The sequence below is a fragment of the Bubalus bubalis genome, chromosome 1 (genome assembly GCF_019923935.1).
Source record: "Bubalus bubalis isolate 160015118507 breed Murrah chromosome 1, NDDB_SH_1, whole genome shotgun sequence".
NCBI classification, from domain to species: Eukaryota; Metazoa; Chordata; class Mammalia; order Artiodactyla; family Bovidae; genus Bubalus; species Bubalus bubalis.
The window spans coordinates 46,922,938-46,942,649 of NC_059157.1; the positions used below are offsets into that span (position 1 = coordinate 46,922,938).

The window sequence follows — 19,712 nt, forward strand, 5'->3', positions numbered from 1 at the left end:
AAGACTGAGGAAGCATCCTAAGCCACTTTGCAATGTACTAGGGGTATGTTGAGTGTGCACTTGCTCATGCCTTATCCATATACAGGCTTCCCTGACAGTTCAGACGATAAAGAATCTGCCTGCAAGGCAGGAGACATAAGAGATGCAGGTTCGATCCCTGGGTTGGGAAGATCACCTGAGGAGGAAATGGCAACCCACTCCAGTATTCTTGCCTGGAGAATCCCCATGGACAGAGGAGCCTGGTGGGCTACAGTCCATGGGGTCACAGATTCGGACATGACTCAGTGGTTAACACTGTCCACATATAAATAATTCAAGTGGGTTTTATCCTGAATAATATCTCATCAGCAAGGTATACTTTGGTTTAAGGTCCTAAGTAGGCACTCGATTTGGGAAAAACACCCAATCTAGGTATTGTGAGTTCCCCAACTTCCCTTGTGGCTCACCTGGTAAAGAGTCCACCTATAATGCAGGAGACCTGGGTTCCAACCCTGGGTTGGGAAGATCCCACAGAGAAGGGAATGGCTACCCACTCCAGTATCTGGCCTAGAGAATTCCATGGACTGTATAGACCACGGAGTTGCCAAGAGTCAGACACGACTGAGCAACTTTCACAATCATTTCCAAACCACAGCTCCAGCTCTGGGTGGATCCTGGCTATACATTCAAATCCCTTTGAAAAGTCCTGACCTCAACTCTGACCATATCAAAATCCCCAGGGGTAGGACTCAGGCATTGAAATTTTCTAGAGCTTCCCAGGTAATTCTAATGTACAACCGAGTCTGAGGACCACTGCTCTAGACGGGAATCCCACATAGCAGATTGTGTGAATTCATTTTTTTTTCAAAAATGAAAATAGATATATTGCTTTTTCTCATTGTAAAAGTACTATTGTATAACGTATGAAAGTTAGAAAATTTAGAAAGTTATAAGGAACCTAAAAAAACACCTTTAATTGCGCCATCGGATAATAATCTCGGTCTTTCCTGTTCACTGACTTCCCAGGTGGCGCTAGTGCTAATGAATCCTCCTGCCAATGCAGGAGACACACAAACACATGCTCACTCCCTGGGTTGGGAAGACCCCCCGAAGAAGGGAATGGTAACCTGCTCCGGTATTCTTGCCTGGAGAATCCCATGGACAGAGGAGCCTAGCAGGCTCTAGTCCATGAGGACGCAGAAATTTGGACGTGACTGAGAATAGCATATTGAAAAGCAGAGACATTACTTTGCCAACAAAGGTCCGTCTAGTCAAGGCTGTGGTTTTTCCTGTGGTCATGTATGGATGTGAGAGTTGGACTGTGAAGAAGGCTGAGCACCGAAGAATTGATGCTTTTGAACTGTGGTGTTGGAGAAGACTCTTGAGAGTCCCTTGGCCTGCAAGGAGATTCAACTAGTCCATTCTGAAGGAGATCAGCCCTGGGATTTCTTTGGAAGGAATGATGCTAAAGCTGAAACTCCAGTACTTTGGCCACCTCATGCGAAGAGTTGACTCATTGGAAAAGACTCTGATGCTGGGAGGGATTGGGGGCAGGAGGAGAAGGGGACGACAGAGGATGAGATGGCTGGATGGCATCACTGACTCGATGGACGTGAGTCTCAGTGAACTCCGGGAGTTGGTGATGGACAGGGAGGCCTGGCGTGCTGTGATTCATGGGGTCGCAAAGAGTGGGACACGACTGAGCGACTGAACTGAACTGAACTGAGCGACCAAGCACACATACACATTCTGTTTGTTAATACATTCTGCCTAGATATAAATACATATAATTTTTTAAGAATAAAAATTGGATCACACTGCCATACTACGCTACCATTTTGTACTTGCTTTTTCCCCACTTCATGGCAGTTATAGCATGTTATTTAATATATATGAATTATAGATCATCATATGATGATCACTTCACATGAATCTAAATCATAAGTTAAAAAAATTTTTTATTAAAGTATATTTATCATTTTTAAGGATTCTATAATATGTCATTGTAAGGAAGAGCCACAATGCATAAAACTTCATATTTTTCAGTATTTCTCTGATTAATTCTTTAGAATAAATTCCTAGAGATGGAAATGCTGAACCAAAGAGAACATGGAGTTTGATGTATACATCACCCTCCGAAGGCTGAACCAGTCTACCCTCCATAAGCAAACCTGCCAACACTATGGACTCACAGTCCTTTCAATAAATGTGCACCTGGCAAGCCAAAAGCAATATATTTTCTTGTTTAGTTATGCATTTCTTTCATTATCAGAGAATTTGAATTTTGTGTACATTTAGTGCATAAGTACATTAAATGAGAAAGTTAACATTTATGTACTGCTTAGTATGAGGCAGATGGACATATATTCATTCACTCACTTAACTTCTCAGAACACCACGCAGTAGGTACTATCAATGCCTCTGTTTTACAGATAAAGGAGCTGAGGCCCAGAGAGGTAAGCTAAGTCTCCCAAGGACACGCAGCAGTGGTACGGGAGATTCAGGTCCAAGCAGCCTGGTTCCTAACAACACATGCTTTACTACTATTCCACACTCCTCTCAGAGACGCCTAGTTAAAGATTTCACCTATTTTTCTTTTTTATCTTTTTTTAAAACCAATTTTTCTATTAGGGTATTTGTCTTTTTCTTCTTGAGCTGTAAGAGTGCTTTAGATACAAACATACACACACGATCTCTGTATCTTTCAGTATCTACTTGGATACAGTTAAAGTGTTTACTCAGTTTATATCTGTCCTTTGTCTTTTAATGTTTGTTATATTTTGTTACACGGAATTTTTTAAGAAAATGTTTATGCAAATAATAATGTTCTTGATATGCAAGATTCAAATAATACAGAATATTGAGAACCATTGTGCTGTCTCCCTTCTGCTTTCCTGCCTCAGAGGGAAACATGCCCAGAGCAAAGGGCATCCCTTTAGACGCTCCACATGCATTTAATACCCACCCAGAGTTTTTCCAAAATAGACCCTACTGCAGGATGGCTTGTGAGGGGTTTTGTCTGTTTGCTTGTTTTACTTAACAGCATTTTCTAGATATCACTCCAACTAATACATAAAAGTCTCTTTCATAGTACAGATTCACCACTTTAAGTACTCTCCTTAATGAACGTCTAGCTGTTCCCAGAAGAAAGTATTTTTTTTCGAAAGTATTTTTTTTCAAGTTGCTGCAACTTTAACTCCTTTAAAGCTCTGTCTTTGGTGCCGTGCTAAGAATTTCCCCATCTTACTATTATAAAGAATATTTTTTGCAGCTTTCCATCTGTATCTTGTAACTGCCACCTTTTAAAATTCTGTTCTTAGTTTTGCTAGTTTTCCGTTCATTGTTTTGGGTTCTCAAGGGGGTAGAAATCATGTTTATGCAAAGAATGATAATTTGTTTTTTCCTTTTTAATATGTATGCTTCTCAGGTCTTCTCTTGTTTTTGTTTTTCTTCCCATTGACTAGATCTAGAACGCCTGTTTTAAAAACTTGTTTCCAACATCAATTTGCAACTAAATATTGTGGAAAGTAAACAAAGTTTTGAATTAGCTTAATAGTAACCATATGTTGGAGAAAAGGAAATGGTAGATTAAAAGCATCTTTCAAAACTAATTATTTAATTCAGCCAATGTGACCACATTGTACTCTGTGGGGTGGAACCGGGGTTGGACTGAGGAGATGCTTACATGAGAGAGAAACTTGTGACATATAAGGGGATTCAGCAAATAAGTAAATATACTGAGGATAATGAAAGCAAAGCTTCTCATGGAGAAGGGAGTTATATACATAGAAAGGGGGAAGGCTAGAATAAATTCTGTGATATCAGATTAGAACAGGAACTATTGGTGTGAACTCATGGCTTCTAACATATACATATATGATCTTAAATATATGTTTGTACACGTATGTGTATGTAACAGTGTGTATGGATGTATACACACATATATGTTTCCCAACTCTGCCACTGAGAGACTCAAGAGGCAACAACACCTCGGAAGCAGTGAGCACACCAGTGTACAGATGTGGGTTTCTAAATTCCTCACTGAAAGGAACCAGATCTAAAACCTCTCTCCACAAGCCAGCCTCCCTGTGCTTACAGAATCACAGGCTCAGAGGATGTCTAAGTCTGTTCACTCACTTTAAGGATGGGCACACTGAAACCCTAATTTCTTCTTTTCTTTTGGCATTGGCTTTCTTGAAATGACAGGAGAACAGCAATCATCTAATATCAACATAGAGTATCTCACAATGGCTTTCTGAGGACAGGTGGTAGAAACTGTATTCCTTTCTCTCTTTCTTAGAGCTTCCCTGGTGGTGCAGATGGTAAAGCATCTGCCTGCAGTGCGGGAGACCTGGGTTCGATCCCCAGGTGGGGAAGATCCTCTGGAGAAGGAAATGGCAACCCACTCCAGTATTTTTGCCTGGAAAATTCCATGGATGGAGGAGCCTGATAGGCTACAGTCCGTGGGGTCCCAAAGAATAGGACACGACTGAGTGACTTCACTTTCTTTTCACTTTTCTCTCTTTCTTCTTAGGAAAACCAAAGCATCAAGACCCTGCCTGTATTAGGGAAAGAACTGACTTACAAGGTGGAAGCCACTTGTTTGTTTGCTCAGCCGATGTGTGTATTATTAGCTCTGTTCACAATAAACCTTTCTGGGGCTTCCCTGCTGGCTCAGACTGTAAAGACTCTGCCTGCAATGCAGGAGACCCAGGTTCAATCCCTGGGTTGGGAAGATCCCCTGGAGAAGGGACTGGCTATGCACTCCAGTATTCTGGCCTGGAGAATCCCACGGACAGAGGAGCCCGGTGGACCACAGTCCATGGGGGTCGCAAAGAGTCAGACACACTGAGCGACTAACACTTTCACAGTAATCCAGCTTTTCTTTCAGAGTTACCATGCAGACACCTCCTGTAGCCTGTTGGTATATGGTTTCTACACAACAGATACCTGGTGTGTTGGCTGGGGAACCTGCCCCTGACCCCAGATCCCAGACCTGCTGAGATAGCATTCCTCTGCTTGAAAAGGCAAGGCAGTTACTTACATTTTTAATGATCAGTGGGTATCTCGTTACTCGTTGCATAGGCTTCAGTATAAAACTAGACAGGGGCATTCCCTTACAGCGTGGGTCCATGGCCAGCCTCTGAAAAAAAAGAAATTTTTTTTTTAATGTTCTTAAGAAGTCTGCAAAATCCGGTTAGTGACGTCACACCGTTGTTACTCATGACTCCCCGCCCCTCGCATTGTCTCATTTGTCTGGACGACAACTGGGGAGCCTGGAGCTGGAAGAGCCAGGCTGTTGCCCTGGGCCAGGGGGGGCATGTTCCAGATGGAGGGTGGGAGCTGATGATGGGTGTGACTCAGCGGCAGGGTTAACCCTGCTCCCCGGTCCCGCAGACCTTCCAGGCTCCTAACTTTCAGAGATGAGATTCTAGCTTTACAGAGAATAGTCCATCTGGATACCTGCCAAAACTCTACAACATTCCTAGGAACAAGGAGAGTCGCAAAACTCTAGGGTCAGAAAAAGAATGCCCTTGAGTGCCAGAGACACTGCAGGTCCCAAGTCTCACTGCACCCGCGGGTAGGAGCCCCCAGGCAGGGTGGGGATGGCGAAGCTGAGACGCGATGCTCAGGCCCCTGGGACTCCGGTTGTCTCCACTCTGGACTCCTTCACCTCTTTCTTTCCACTTTCGTCAACTGAACTGGAGGACAAGAGTCCTTCTGCACCAAAAAGGCGACTCTTTGTTCTGTAAGCCACAGGGGTTATATGTGACAGCTCTCTGGTCAGGCTAATGCCTCAGGAACAGGTTTAACACCCTAGGGCCTGTCAGCACCTGGACCCGCTCCAGCCATGGACACCCTTATTCCAGGAACTCTTTGCAGCTGCCAAAGGCAGGACAAAGTCCCGCAGGGATGAGGCCGGGAGAGGTGATGAGGCGAGGCACGAGCAGGGAATGGGGAATAAGGCCCCTCCCTGGGCTGAGGTCAGCGTTTCCCTGAAGTTCAAGCGCGTGCAGTGATGGACTCATTCTGCCTGTGCCCAGGGGAGACCCTTGGCCCTTGGGGGGACCCCCAGGTGGCCCATGGTACCCACCAGCCCAGCACTACCTCCAGTCTCCAGCCCACCCTAGGCCTACTTCTTGGCCATGTTTCTCCTTTAGAATGACTTTAGACGTTCCATTCATTGGATAGCAAATCCAAGCATTTAACTTTAGAAACAAGGAGAGAAAGAAAGAACGAGAACACGTGATGCTGTAGCCCAGAAGAGACGGCACATTCACCCAGAAGAGACGATGATGCCACAAACAAGGTTACAGGGAGGGTGGGAAAGCCTCCCCCCACCCCAAATCCAGGAGGCACAAAGATAAGCTTGTTGTTAGTGCGCTGACTCCGCTGCCCACTCATCAGAATGTGCCTGCTTAGCACAAGTCGCTTTAGTCTCCTCTTTCCACTCTGGGAGAGGTGGGGGCTGATGGGGTGGGCTGGCCCAGCCAGCAAGGACCATCCCCGCCAAGGCCGGGTCCCGGGGCAGCAGGCCCGAAGCCCGAGGCCCCCAGCAGCTCGGGGTCCCCTCCCCACAATGTTCCCTGGTCACACACGACTCTCCAGACCCTGGTTACCCTACAAAGCAGAGGTCCTGTCATCTCACACTCACCCCCGCTGATTTCCTAGGGCTTGAGCTCATCGAAAAGAACCAACTAGGGTGGGAAAATTAAAGGGTCCATTGGGATTCCCTTTGTCAGCAAAGGGCAGAGAGCAGCAGAGAAATGAGGATACTCAGATTAAACAGAATAGCAGACCTGAGACCTGCCAGTCCTCCTAGGCCTGAAAATGAGACGAAGGATTTTAAATTGGTATTGCAAGAACACCACTTGCACCTGGACCGCAGACTGGAGTTTCCAGGTCAGCGCTGGTCCCTCGCCAAGCCCACCCCCACGGCCCCAGTCACACCCACCGGTGAGGGCCAGCCCCCCCTCCTGTGCAGCTGAGACCTCGCCCCTGTTGGCCTTCCGTGCACGTGCGATTGCACACCAGCTGCCTGCAGATGGCCCCTTGTGGGGGCAGGGGCTCAGCTGAGCCAGGGCTCCTCACTTTAACAAACTCCTTGAAGTCTGGGGCCTCGTCAGTCTTCTGCTGGATCAAGGCGGCCCCGTTGAGCTGGCAGCTGCAGAAGCGGATGTAGGGCTGCATGTGTGGCAGCTGGGCCGTCAGGATGTCTCCGATCATCTTCACGGGCATCTTCTCCCCAGACATCTTCTTGCGGACCCTCAGCGCTCTGCACAGAAACGCAGCAAGTGAGCACCCCACCTTCGCGCTCTCTGATGGGAACATGGCACACTTCTAGGTGGCACAGAAATGGGATGTGTGTGAGGGGCACAAACCCAGGGCCACTAAGCATCTATGTGGGAGACAAGGGACAGAAAAAGAAATGAGTCTAGTGCTACAGAGAGGTGTCCCTGGGGCATTTTTCTTTTTTTGGCATGATGGTTATCTGCTGGCTCTTAGAAAGAAAGACTAAAAAAAAAAAAAAAAAAAAAAAAAATTTTTTTTGCCAAACAAGTCAGTATAAAAGACAATATTTTCGTGTGGAAATATATAGAATCTTTCTTAAAAAGAAAAATAATTTGGACATGATCCCTGGGTGGATGTCTTGCCTGATGCATGGTCCATCCAGGCTGGTCTGGCCCCAGCCCTGAATCCATTTCCAGGACCAGTGCTGCCGGCCAAGGGAAGCTGTTGTGGCCAAGGGCCGTGGAGGCTCAACTTCAGACCCAACGAAACACAGTGAAGATGGCAAATCAACTGCCACAGGAAAAGAATCCTGTTATGTTCATGAAAGCCACGCTTAAATGATGGTCTGAACTATCTGTGCTTCACTCCTGCGGCCAACTTGCAGTTGACTGGATTAAGAGAGCTCTGAAGAGAGAAGGCTATTTATATGATAATGGAGCAATGGACCTGGAAGTCGGGGACCAGAGGGACTGCAAAGTGTTTGTTCAGGAGTTCTCTGCAGTATGAGTGCTCAGGGCCGTGCATCTCACCCTCCTAACTTGTATGGCAACTCCTAACCAACTACGATAAGAAGGGCACGGTACTGAGCTTCCACACAACAAGGACAGCAATGTACCCGGAGGCAAGGCCACAGCACGGGAGGCCATGGGTGAGTTCTGCTTACCCTAGTGACTATGGATGATCAACAGATGGATGGATAGAACAGAATGGCGTAACACATGATTTCAACATAAGCGTGGGAGGACGTTACTATGAATTCCTCTGGTTGCCTTCATGGTTGTGGGTAGGGCTATGTGATTCCCAAAAGGTGCTGCAGTCTTAGTATCAAAAACTTCAGATCACTTTCTTTCCCCCACATCTTTGGTTAAAGAAAAAAATTTAAAAATCTTTGGACTGGGCAAGCAAGCTAAGGAAAGAAACTTTAGGGACAGTGCCTTATATGGTCTAAACAACCAGCGATTCCCCCCTTAAGCAGATGCCATTGTGGGAAGAGGTGCTGGCCATTGCTGGTTGGCTGGGGCATGAGGAGTGGCAGCTTGGTATCCCCAGGATGGCCAGGTGGTGACTGCCCATTGGGTGGCTGGTGTGGAATATCTCCCAACATGTAGAAATTGGCTCAAGGGCGACATCACCACCAATTCTGGGGGGCGAGCGCAGTGAGTAACCAGGTTATTAATACAAACTTGGGAAGATGGAAACAGGAAGAAATTCCATCATTCCATGATTTTCCAATGAGGAGTAACATAGTCTTTCTGCAAGGGAATAAAAGTGTTTTTACCTGCCTCCCTCTTTTTTCTTTTTTTCTAAATGATGAGGAGACAAGAAAAAGGGAAAAGGAAAAAGATGACATGCAGATCATCACTGTGTTGAGGAAGTTAAGCCAGGTCCCAGGTTCTGAGGCCCACACTTGTAGACTTGAGTTGATCTTGCATAGGGGGGCAGACAGGGCCTGCAATGGACCAGGCACCTGTTAGGTTTAGCTGCGGGCCTCCTGGGATGTTCTACTGCACAGGACTGGGCTTGAGTGTGTTGGAACAGGGGTCACCAAGCTCAGGGACGGCACGAGTGCTGCAGCCACAGCGCCGCCCCTTGGGGAGCTAATCCGTAATCTCACAGAAAGCTCAATACATGCAAGGTCTTGAACTGCGACAGAAATCAAATCAGTCAGTGAATGCATTGGCGTGCTCGCTGTTTGCTGAGCGAATGAGTAACCCTCTGAAGTCTGCGGATCAAAAGAACGAGCAAGAGAGTTGGCTTTCATGAATGTGTCCTAGGCATCAAACACTTCTTTTTAACATGTATGACTTATTGGGTTGGCCAAAATTTTCATTCAGGTTTCTCCGTAAGATGGTATGAAAAATCCGTTATGAACCTTTCGGCCAAAGCAACAGTATCCCTCTTGACTGTTGGGGAAACTGAGGCACGTGGAAATCGAGTGACTTGACCAGGGTCACACAGCTCACGGGTGACAGGAAACCCTGGAACTCGGGGTGGGGGCGGGATCTGACTCCAGAGCCCATAGAGTATAAGCACCAAGAGCAGCCCCACCTCCACTCAAGCTGCCCTGGGCTCCCGGCCCCCCTCACTCCAGATGCCTCCTGCCATTCCGCCAACAGGGGCTTCCCCAGCCCCTGTGCTCGGCCTTCCCTGCCGGCCTTCCTCTCCCCTCCTCCAAGGCACTCCCACCTCCCCTCTCACCCTGTCCACGCCCAGCCAAAGTCCTTCCTTCTCCCCATCCTGTCTTTACCCACCAAGGTATCTTTTTTTTGGCGTATACCTTGGAGTATACTATACCTTGGGCTTCCCTGGTGACTCAGACGGTAAAGCATCTGCCTGCTATCAATCACTGTGTCAGGAAGATCCCCTTGAGAAGGAAATGGCAACCCACTCCACTATTCTTGCCTGGAAAATCCCATGGATGGATGAGCCTGGTAGTCTACAGTCCATGAGGTTGTAAAGCGTTGGACACAGCTGAACGACTTCTCTCGCTTTGGAGTATAGTTGCTTTACAATGTCGTGTTAATTTCTGCTGTACAGCAACGTGAATCAGCTGTACATACATCCCTTCCCTCTTGAGCCTCCCTCCCCACCACCATCCCACCCCTCTGGTCATCATGAAGCACGGAGCTGAACTCCCTGAGCTATATAGCAAGTTCCCACTAGCTATCTATTCAAGGTATGTTTTCCAGTTCTAATCCATTTTTCTTTGTTTTTCTGCCTTAAAGAAAACTGTGTCTTCTTCTTCTTAAATTATTCTTGTTATCTTCTTCTTTGGAGAAGGCAATGGCACCCCACTCCAGTACTCTTGCCTGGAAACTCCCATGGACGGAGGAGCCTGGTAGGCTGCAGTCCATGGGGTCGCGAACAGTCGGACATGACTGAGCGACTTCACTTTCAGGCATTGGAGAAGGAAATGGCAACCCACTCCAGTGTTCTTGCCTGGAGAATCCCGGAGACGGGGGAGCCTGGTGGGCTGCCGTCTGTGGGGTCGCACGGAGTTGGACACGACTGAAGCGACGTAGTAGTAGTAGTACTATCTTCTTCTTATCATACTTAAGTTGGAAATTGAATACTTAATATTTAAGGAAAACTTTTTTTGGAGAAGCTCTTTCATTTATTTTTATTTCTTCGAGCAAGGAAACAGGAAAGGATCTTGATAAAAACAGTTGCCAGCACTTGGTTCCACACGCCCTATCTCACTTCTGCATCCCTTCTCTTATCTCTTCTAATAGCCACTCCTAAGGGTCTGCATCTAGCTCCTAATTGTAAAAAGTTCTAGATTCTTCTGTCCTACTCTGCTTTCGAAGGCAAATTTCTCAGCTCTCTGCTCACAGGTAAGAGAGCCCAGAAGCAGCATTAGTAAGAAGTCTGAGCACCCCAGGTAGCTCCCTTTTATGTTCGTTATGTTTGTTTCTTATTAATAAACCCTGTGTCCCCCTTTAAGTACAAGTTGTCGGTGGCCCTTGGATCAGGAGTGGAGCGTAAGTGACTGTCCACTGCAGCCCTCCAGGGAATGAAAGTGAAAGTGTTAGTTGCTCAGTTGTGTCCAACTCTTTCGACCCCATGGACTGTAGCCCACCAGGCTCCTCTGTCCATGGAATTCTCCAGGCAAGAATACTGTGGTGGGTATCCATTCCCTCCTGGTGGCTCAAATGGTAAAGAATCTGCCTGCAATGCAGGAGACCCGGGTTCAATCCCTGGGTTGGGAAGATCCCCTGAAGAAGGAAATGGCAACCCACTCCAGTATTCTTGCCTGGAGAATCCCCATGGACAGAGGATTCTTGTGGGCTACAGCCCATGGGGGTCACAAAGAGTCGGAACACGACTGAGCAACTTCACCTTCTTCAGGGGATCTTCCCAACCCAGGGATCGAAACTGGGTCTACCACATAGAAGGCAGGTTCTTTACTATCTGAGCCACTGCCTTAAATTCTCTTTTTCCTCAAATGCCTCCCTCTCCCATTGTGCCAGAAGCCCTAAATCTTCCCATTGCTGGGATTAGTCCTTTGCACAAAGAAGGTAAGTTTAAGCAGTGAAATTGTATAATCTACAATACGGGCCCTCATCATATAATTTTTTCCATTTTTCCTGGTATGTTTGAAAATTTTTCATAATAAGATGCTGAAAAGGGAAAAAAAAAAAGAAGAGAAAGAAAGAAATCAGGTCCCCAGAAAGCTCTTTCTAAATACAAGTATTAATATTTTATCTAAAAGATGAAAAGCTTAGCCAAACTAACCAATCAGGTCATCAGAGATGATAGAAGATGGGGATCAGAGATGCCTGGTGGGGCCGTGATTGGCAGGGTACCAGCTGTACACCTGATCTACTTGCTCCCTGGAATAACCCTGCATGCTAGACTGGGCAGGTGCTCTGACTGCAATCCTACAGCTTCTGAAACAAAGTGTTGGGGAGTTATCTGCCTGAGATAACTGCCCAAAGTGAGCTAGAAAGTGCTGGAGCCCAGATGAAAAATTGAGATGCCTCCCTCCTGGTTTCACCTGCTTTCCATCGAGGGCAGAACCGGGTGGAACCCCTAGTAGGGCCCTGAGTGTCATCCACAGAGCAGCCCGGGGCCCTGATCACCTTCTGTGTGACCTTGAACAAGTCACTCAGCCTCTCTGAGCTTGTTTCCGCAGCAGCAAGAGTGCTCTCGATTCCTACCTCTGGGGCTGTGGAGCATGTTGGCGCTGATAGGAGGAGGGAGCACAAGGGCCTGGCCTTGACAGAGCCCAAGAAAGGGGCTTCCGGTTCCCTGTCAGGAGCAGGAGGGAGGGTTAAAGTGCGAAGACAACAGAAAAGCAAGGGGGATGCTGAGGCGGGGTTTAGGGGCTCTCTGGAACATCAGACAGGTCTCCCCTCTCCCCACCCCCTCACTCACCCACCCAAGGAAAGCGGTGTTAGCGCGTAGGTGTGTTTTCAACAGAAGGTCTTTGTGTGCGTTTCAAAAGAACTCATCTCCACGCCTTTAGGTTGAGTACTTGTAGGTTCAGGGATAAATGAGCCCACTTGCCCCCAAGTGACAAGGCAGCCTCTCTCTGAAGGCAAGAGTGGGTACTCAGCTCACCCCAAGGCCCAAGCCCAGCACTTACTATGGACCAGGCAGTTGGTGTCTAAATGCTCCTTAGTGAGAACCCTACGTGGTGGTTACTACCCCCACTTTACAGATGAGGACACTGAGGCTCAGGGAGCACAAGTGACAATGAGAGCAGGTGGGCAACGGCAAGGGTGAGAGCCCAAGAATCCGACTCAGATCTATGCTAGCAGACTCCGCAGCATCTTTCTCAAGGAAGATTAATGGAAATACCTCCTCTAAACCATCCTCATCCTGTCATCTTTGATTATTTGTCTTCTAGAATGTACAGAGAGAGGATGTTCTGCTTTTGCTTCATGTCCACTTCGCCGCACCGCTCTGTCCATCCCTTCATCCACCCCCAAACACGCTCACAGTGGACGGCTGAAATCACTTCAGCAAATCCCAGGGGCCACACCCAGGAAAGAGCTGCTTCCCGTTTACATGAACCTAGAGATCAGGAGGAACCACCAGTTCCCAGGGCCTGTGTGCTGCCTCTGGGATCCCAGGACACTGTGGACCTAATCTGTGTTCTAGCAAGTGTTATACTGAGGCCTGATGGACACAGATTTGGAGGTTTTTTGTTTTTTTTTAAGGGATTGGATGATACAATCCAACCCCTTCCTTTTACAGGTGGGGAAACTGAGGAAGGGCGGTGAGTTGGGCTCCAAGCCCAGGTCTCTAGACATCTGGCCCAGTGTTTCTCCCTGGCCCTGCAGCTGCGACTGGGAACTGAAATATGAATAAAATACCCACTGCTTCAGGCCAGTATCTCAGAGGGACATCCTGAGAACCGCTGTGGACCGTGGCCATGGACGGTCCCACTGATTCCCATCTTCAGGAGGCAAGAAAGTCCCAAGAGACCAACGTGTCCCCCTGTGGATCCTGGGTCTGAGGGAAGGCATGAGGGCTGTCCCTCACCCCGGGTGGGGCTGGTCAGGGATCAGGACCCAGGATCAGCCCTTCTCTGTTCATTCTAGAACCACGGTAAAAGTAGGAACTGGGAGACCCGAGCAATCCACCCTCCCCAGGGAGAAACTCGGACTGTGATTCTAGAAGGCATCAGGTGAGAAAGAGTGATGGTGCCTGTGAGCAGAAATGAGGAAGAGAGGTAGGAAGACACGCAGCGGGGCATGCATGGAGAGGACACACGCGTGAAGCCACGCGGGGGTGCTAGTGGGTGAGCGCGAAGCCAGGCCGGGGGTTAGAGAGGAGAGGCTTACTTCAGTAGTTTGATATTACACATAATCAGCTCCTTCCAGTTAACAAAAATCATAGCACCCTCTTTTTCTGTCAGCAGCTCAGACTCCATCAGGGGTTTCTGAAAGATCTACAGATGCAGAAAACGAAGCAGTTCAGAAAGCAAACAGTTAGCTTGAAATTCAAACACACGCAATGCACCGATCTGTTCGGAGCAACGGGAAGGCCCGAGGTGTCTGCAGCCCTGCTCAGAAGCTCAGAAGCCGCCGAGTTTCTGAAGCAGGTGGTCCTCCCTCTGCCTGGGGGGAGGGGGTGCATGGAAGCGGGGCTCCCCATTGGGTCCACACACAGGTTTACAAGGAGGCCCACTAAACTCTGGAGGACCGGCCTGAACTCAGCTGGGGGGTCTGGACAAAGGCACTCACGCTCTCACCAGCTGGCCACAGCCAGACGTGGGGGCTGAGAGATGCCCTGGGGTCGGTGGAGGGTGGCTCCCGCATTCCTGGCTGGCATCAGTGGCCCAGACAAGCCTCAGGAGCTCCCGGGGAGCAGGGCCTCCAACCAGCAGCCTTGGGGATGGGATGGACCCCATGGCCCTGCCCACAGCGGGGCTGGACCTCGGGCAGAGCCAGGGGGTGCAGGCCTAGCCCCGAGGGGGTGCAGCTCCTCTCCTGGGCTCCAGGAAATACAGATGCCTGCCCAAGCCCCGAAGGGGTGGGCCACTCGCAGTACATCACGGATCTCAGCTGAGCCCCGCAAGGAGAGGTGGTTGCTACCCCTGGAGGCAGGCCACTCACTGGAAGGTTCCTTAGGGACCTAGTTTATTACAGACCTTAGTTTATTTCAGCCTGTCTTTGAAATAAACTTGGCTGGGCTAAGGCTGATCCCCAGGAGCCCCTACCCTTCACGGGTCCTTAAGCTGATGTTGAACCGGGCCTCCACCAGGCCACACACAACGTACCACATTTAAGGGCATGACACTCACATCCTCAACACGCGAGACTCCTAGTGACAGTCCTGTGTCTTGAGAAAGGGGTGCTTTTTCATCCCAATGGTTCCTAAGCACTCACGATGGCCTTGGGGGCCATCAACCCACCCTGCGTCTGGGACTGCTCAACACTGGGGCAGCAAGCCTTGTCTTCCCTGGTCAGTTAGGAGGAGATGATCAGAGGAGACGGTTTCATGACTTGGGGGGTGGGGGTGGGGTTCGCACACTCTCACAGTACTTCGCAGACTATAGGGGGACCCAGACACCCAGCTCGGCAAGCACCTGGACCCTAACACGCCAACGTCCCACAGGTCTGGACCAAAAGCTTCCCAACAAGCAGGGGGTTCCCAACTCTGCATCTTATCATCCGCCTGGACCAGGCAGCCAAGGCCTGTCAAGAGCTTCCTGGGAGGAAAGCCAAAATGAGGCATCGTCCTGGACGGGGTTTGGGGGTGTGTGCACGGGGCCCCGGGGAGGAAACATCTTCATTCCCTTTAACAGATGTTTCTCGGGAGTGATGGGCGGCGTGAGGAATAACGCAAGCCATCAGCCCTGCTGGCCGCCATTTTGAAACGCTACTGCCAAGGGCCGGGAGGTGGTGCTCTGTGGCGTCGTCGGGTAGTTGGTGGCAAGTTCTCTGAGTGGAGCCCTGATGCCCACCTCGCCACTGTGAGTCCCGGCTCAGGTCTCCTCGCCCCGACGCCCACCTCGCTGTCGTGTGTCCTACTCTAGGCCTCCTAACGGGCTTGTCCGTCCCTGGCTTGAGGGACCTCTGCCCTCTCTGTGGACAGGACTCCCAGTTGGCCATGGATGAGAAGGAACCCTCTTCTCTCGAGACAGCGTCTCTTACGTGACGTCCCGTCCAGAGGCTCCCACACACCTGAGAGTTTCTCAGCCTGGGAAGCAGGACCCCGCCTCCTTGACAGGGACCCCGGCCCCCGCCCAGCACCCCCAGCTGCCCTCACCTCTGTGACCAGCTGCAGGTCATTCACATAGTTCTCCTCTGTGACGATGAGCTCGTGGATGTACCCCTGGCGCTTTCTTTCAGTTGGGGTCAGCATATCCAAGAGGTGTAAGTCTGAACACCCTGCAAAACACAACCACGGGGACCGTTTAGTCCAGGCCTGGGGAGCTTCACGGGGAAGGTTCCCCAGGGCCCTGCAGTCTCGCGCCAGTGGGACCGTTGTCCCCTAAACAGATCGGTCCAAGTCCTACCCCAGCACTTTGTAAAAGTGAGCTTATTTGGAAATAGGGCCTCCAGATGCAATCAAATTAAGATAGAGTCACACTCGGGACTCCACGGGGCCGGCCAGTGGTTAAGACTCTGTACTTCCATTGCAGGGGGCCCAGGTTCGGTCCCTGGCTTGGGAACTAAGATCAGCACATGCAATGTGACGTGACCAAAAAATAATTAACATTAAAAAAAAAAAGATGAAGTCATATTCAGTTGGGTCAGGACCTAAGTCAATATGACTGTTGTTCTTATGGACACAGAGACAGACAAGGAACACCACGTGACAACAGAGGCAGAGACTAGAGTGATGTGTCTACAAGCCGAGGAACGCCAGCGATTGCTGGCAGCATCAGAAGCTCAGGGAAAGGCATGAAACGAACTCTCCTCTGAAGCTGTCAAAGGAACATGGCCCTGCCCAAGCCTTGATTTTGGACGTCTCACCTCTAGAACTAGCAGAAAATTAATTTCTGTTGTTTTAAGCCCGCCCAGTTTGTGGGCATCGCTTTTTGCCTTTTCATACTGTTCATGAGGTTGGAAAAGACCCTGATGCTGGGAAAGATTGAGGGCAGGAGGGGAAGGGGGCGACAGAGGATGAGATGGTTGGATGGCATCACGGACTGCACGGACATGAGTTTGAGCGAACTCCGGGAGACAAGAAGACCAGGGAAGCCTGGCGTGCTGCAGTCCATGGGGTCGCAAAGAGTCAGACACAACTGAGTGAGTGAACAATAAGTTTGTGGTCATCTGTTACAGCAGCCACAGGAGACTAACACAGATGGTCCACGCCTGCTTCAGCAGAACCGCTGAGAGTGTTGAGAGTGAGAAGCCGTAGTGACAGTTGGCTGACATTCCCCGAGGGCTCACACCATGCCAGGTGCTGTCCCAGGAGCTAGATCCTGACAGCTGTGTTTAATGCTCACTTAGATCCTACAAATATCTCCATTTTACAGACGGGGAAACTGAGGCTTCGAGAGGTTGCCTCACCCAAACTCTGTCAGCAGGGTGATGATGGTGAAGCCAAGACAGGACCCTGACACTGTGATCAGAGCCTGGGCTCCTACCTCAGATCACTGCTGCTGGGTCCCAGGTACATTAGTGGGGCAGATGGTTGTCTCAAGTTTGGTTTTTGGAGGATGAGGCAGCTATACTGAGACTCTGAAGAGGCCTGGGGACAGGGCCAATGTGGGCACATCCAGACACCACTGGGCAAGCTCTCCTGGAGCAGGCTGCGGCCCTGCAGCCACGGGACCTGGGCGGCTGGGTGCAACTGTGGCTGCAGCTGCCCAGGGGAGTAGGCTCTGTGCCCTGTGCGGGGTGGGAGTGGGCAGGCACAGCAGGTGATGCCTGCCCTGGCTTCTACTCACTTAGCTGGTTATTGGGGTTTGTCTGCTTCTAATGTTCTCAGGTTATAATCCTAGGCTGCCCCCTGACTTGGGCACGCTGGAATGCAGGGTGGGGAAACTCGATTCTCAGGGGTACCCCCCATGCAGGTCTGGACCCACTTCTTCCAGGTCAGGGTTCCCCCACCCCTCTTCTTTTTATCAAGGGTTTCTTTTTTCAATCACGGAAACCAGATTTGTAAAGAAGACTGGGAGGTGTCTTGGATGTAGGTGGGGGTGAGGGCACGGAGTCCCATTTCACTCGCTGTTCTCATCCCTCTTTCTCCCACAAGGGGGCACCGTGGAGCACAGTGTGAAACCCCACCACAGGACACCAGCAGTTTTCAAAGTGGGGTCCCAGGCCAGCAGCATCAATAGCACCTAGGTGCTAACTAGAAATGCAGATTCTCAGGCTTCTGCTGAATTGACTGTGGGATCAGGGCGCAGGAGTCTGATTTAACAAGCTCTCTGGGTGACTTTTTAGGGACACTAAAGTTTGAGAGGGCTTCCCTGGCAGCTCAGACTGTGAAGACTCTGCCTGTGTTGTGGGAGACCCAGGTTCAATCCCCAGGTTGGGAAGATCCCCTGGAGAAGGTAACAGCAACCCACTTCCATATTCTTGCCAGGAGAATCCCATGGACAGACGAGGCTGGTGAGCTACAGTCCATGGGGCCGCAAAGAGTCAGGCACAACTGAATAACTAACACACACATGGTTTGAGAAGCCTGCTCTGAAATCTGGTTCCTCAGCTTCCATCTTCCCCTGAGGGAGTTTCTACGTTCATGACTGATCTAGTCCAGATGCTGGAAGCTTCTGCAAAAAGAATGATTCTTCTGGGGCGAATGACATCATAACTTCTTGGTAAACGCTTCACTGTGCCTGAGATTGACTCCAAGTTCAGAGTCAATCTCGGGCACTTCCAACTTTCAATTTTGTCCCCTCCCCTGGCCAACTTCCCTTTCTAGAATTCTAGAGCATCTCTTCCTAGGATAGGACAATCCCAGGATGGGCAGATTGATGCTGGGAAAGCCTCGGGGATAAGCCATCATCATGTTAACACCTGGCACACCCTTCCATCCAAGACCTCATTCAAAGCCACTACAGTGTGGCCAGACTACAGTTCCACAGGGTCACGGGCTGAGAATGAACCTTTGCTTAGGTCTGCAGATGCTTCTGGACCTTGAGCCCTCTGCTCAGCCATCAGCTCAGCCCAGCTGTCCTTCCTGCCCCGGCGCAAAGTGTTTTATTTAAACAATTGCATCGACAGTGAATCCTCAGGAAGGAAGCAGGTCATGATTGCTCCTTTGCTGGCCTCAGCTGCCCTCTGCTGAGCTGCTGCATGAGCCCCAGCTTACAGGATGCTGAGTGATATCACCGATTTCTTTGTCGTTCATGAAGAGAGACACCCAAAAAACACTCCTGAGATTGGGAGGAAAATATCTCCCTTCTGTCCTGTTCTCACCAAACTCTTCTGTCAGGGAGTCCAAGTGTCCAGCTTCAAGGTCGCTTCTTGTTAAAGGGTAGAATACCGCCCTTGCACTGCAGAGATGTGTATGAACGTGGGGGAGCAGTCTCCCCTGCAATTCTCAGCACATTTCTTTCTGCAAGGGTATCAGGATAATGGTAGAGACCAGTAGCTCTAAAGCTCAGCTCACACCCACTATGCAACGCCATTTGTAGGGATACAAACATCAGCCTAGTAGTGGACACTGGTTAGACCAGTCACCCCCACATCTGTGTAGATCACAATTTCCCTGGAGAATCTGGTGGATGCTAGAATCCTTACCCCTCCAAGAAAACTTATGGATACAATGCACACGATATACAGATCTATTCTGCACAGTTTTACAGGATTCACAGACCTTCTTGAAGCTTGTTCATGGATTTCATTCCTTCATTCATTTGACAAATATTTACTGATATCTTAACACAAGTCTGGCACTAACTGCCAGGTGCTGGGAATTCAAGATGGAAGAGGAGAAATGCCTGACCCTCAGAACATACAGCTATGAACTCAGGGTCTTCAGCTAGGGGTAGTGCCCTCCCCAGGCTGACAAGGGTACTCTCCCCCACAGGCTGAAGATGGTACTGCCCCCAACAGGTTGAAGGTGGTACTGCCGCCCCCCCCAAGGCTGAAACTGCCCCCCACAGGCTGAAGATGGTTCAGTTCAGTTCAGTTGCTCAGTCGTGTCCGACTCTTTGCGACTCCATGAATCACAGCACAACAGGCCTCCCTGTCCATCACCAACGCCCGGAGTTCACTCAAACTCATGTCCATCCAGTCGGTGATGCCATCCAGCCATCTCATCCTCTGTCGTCCCCTTCTCCTCCTGCCCTCAATCCCTCCCAG

General features: G+C 49.7%; 1 protein-coding gene across 9 annotated transcripts in view; it reads right to left on the minus strand.

Moving 5' to 3' along the window:
* Positions 1-19,712, minus strand: part of ITSN1 (intersectin 1) — a 249,074-nt gene that overhangs the window by 25,585 nt on the left and 203,777 nt on the right. For 8 of the 9 annotated variants that reach the window (XM_025281353.3, XM_044939433.2, XM_006048225.4 and 5 more), the window contains 4 exons: positions 15,715-15,836; positions 13,785-13,891; positions 7,072-7,255; positions 5,024-5,122 (listed from right to left, as the gene is read on the minus strand). In XM_025281353.3, the coding sequence (XP_025137138.1) occupies positions 5,024-5,122; positions 7,072-7,255; positions 13,785-13,891; positions 15,715-15,836 (512 nt within the window). Of the gene's footprint in view, positions 1-5,023; positions 5,123-7,071; positions 7,256-13,784; positions 13,892-15,714; positions 15,837-19,712 lie in introns of those variants that run through there. The other variant, XM_044939435.1, reaches the window with a different exon arrangement.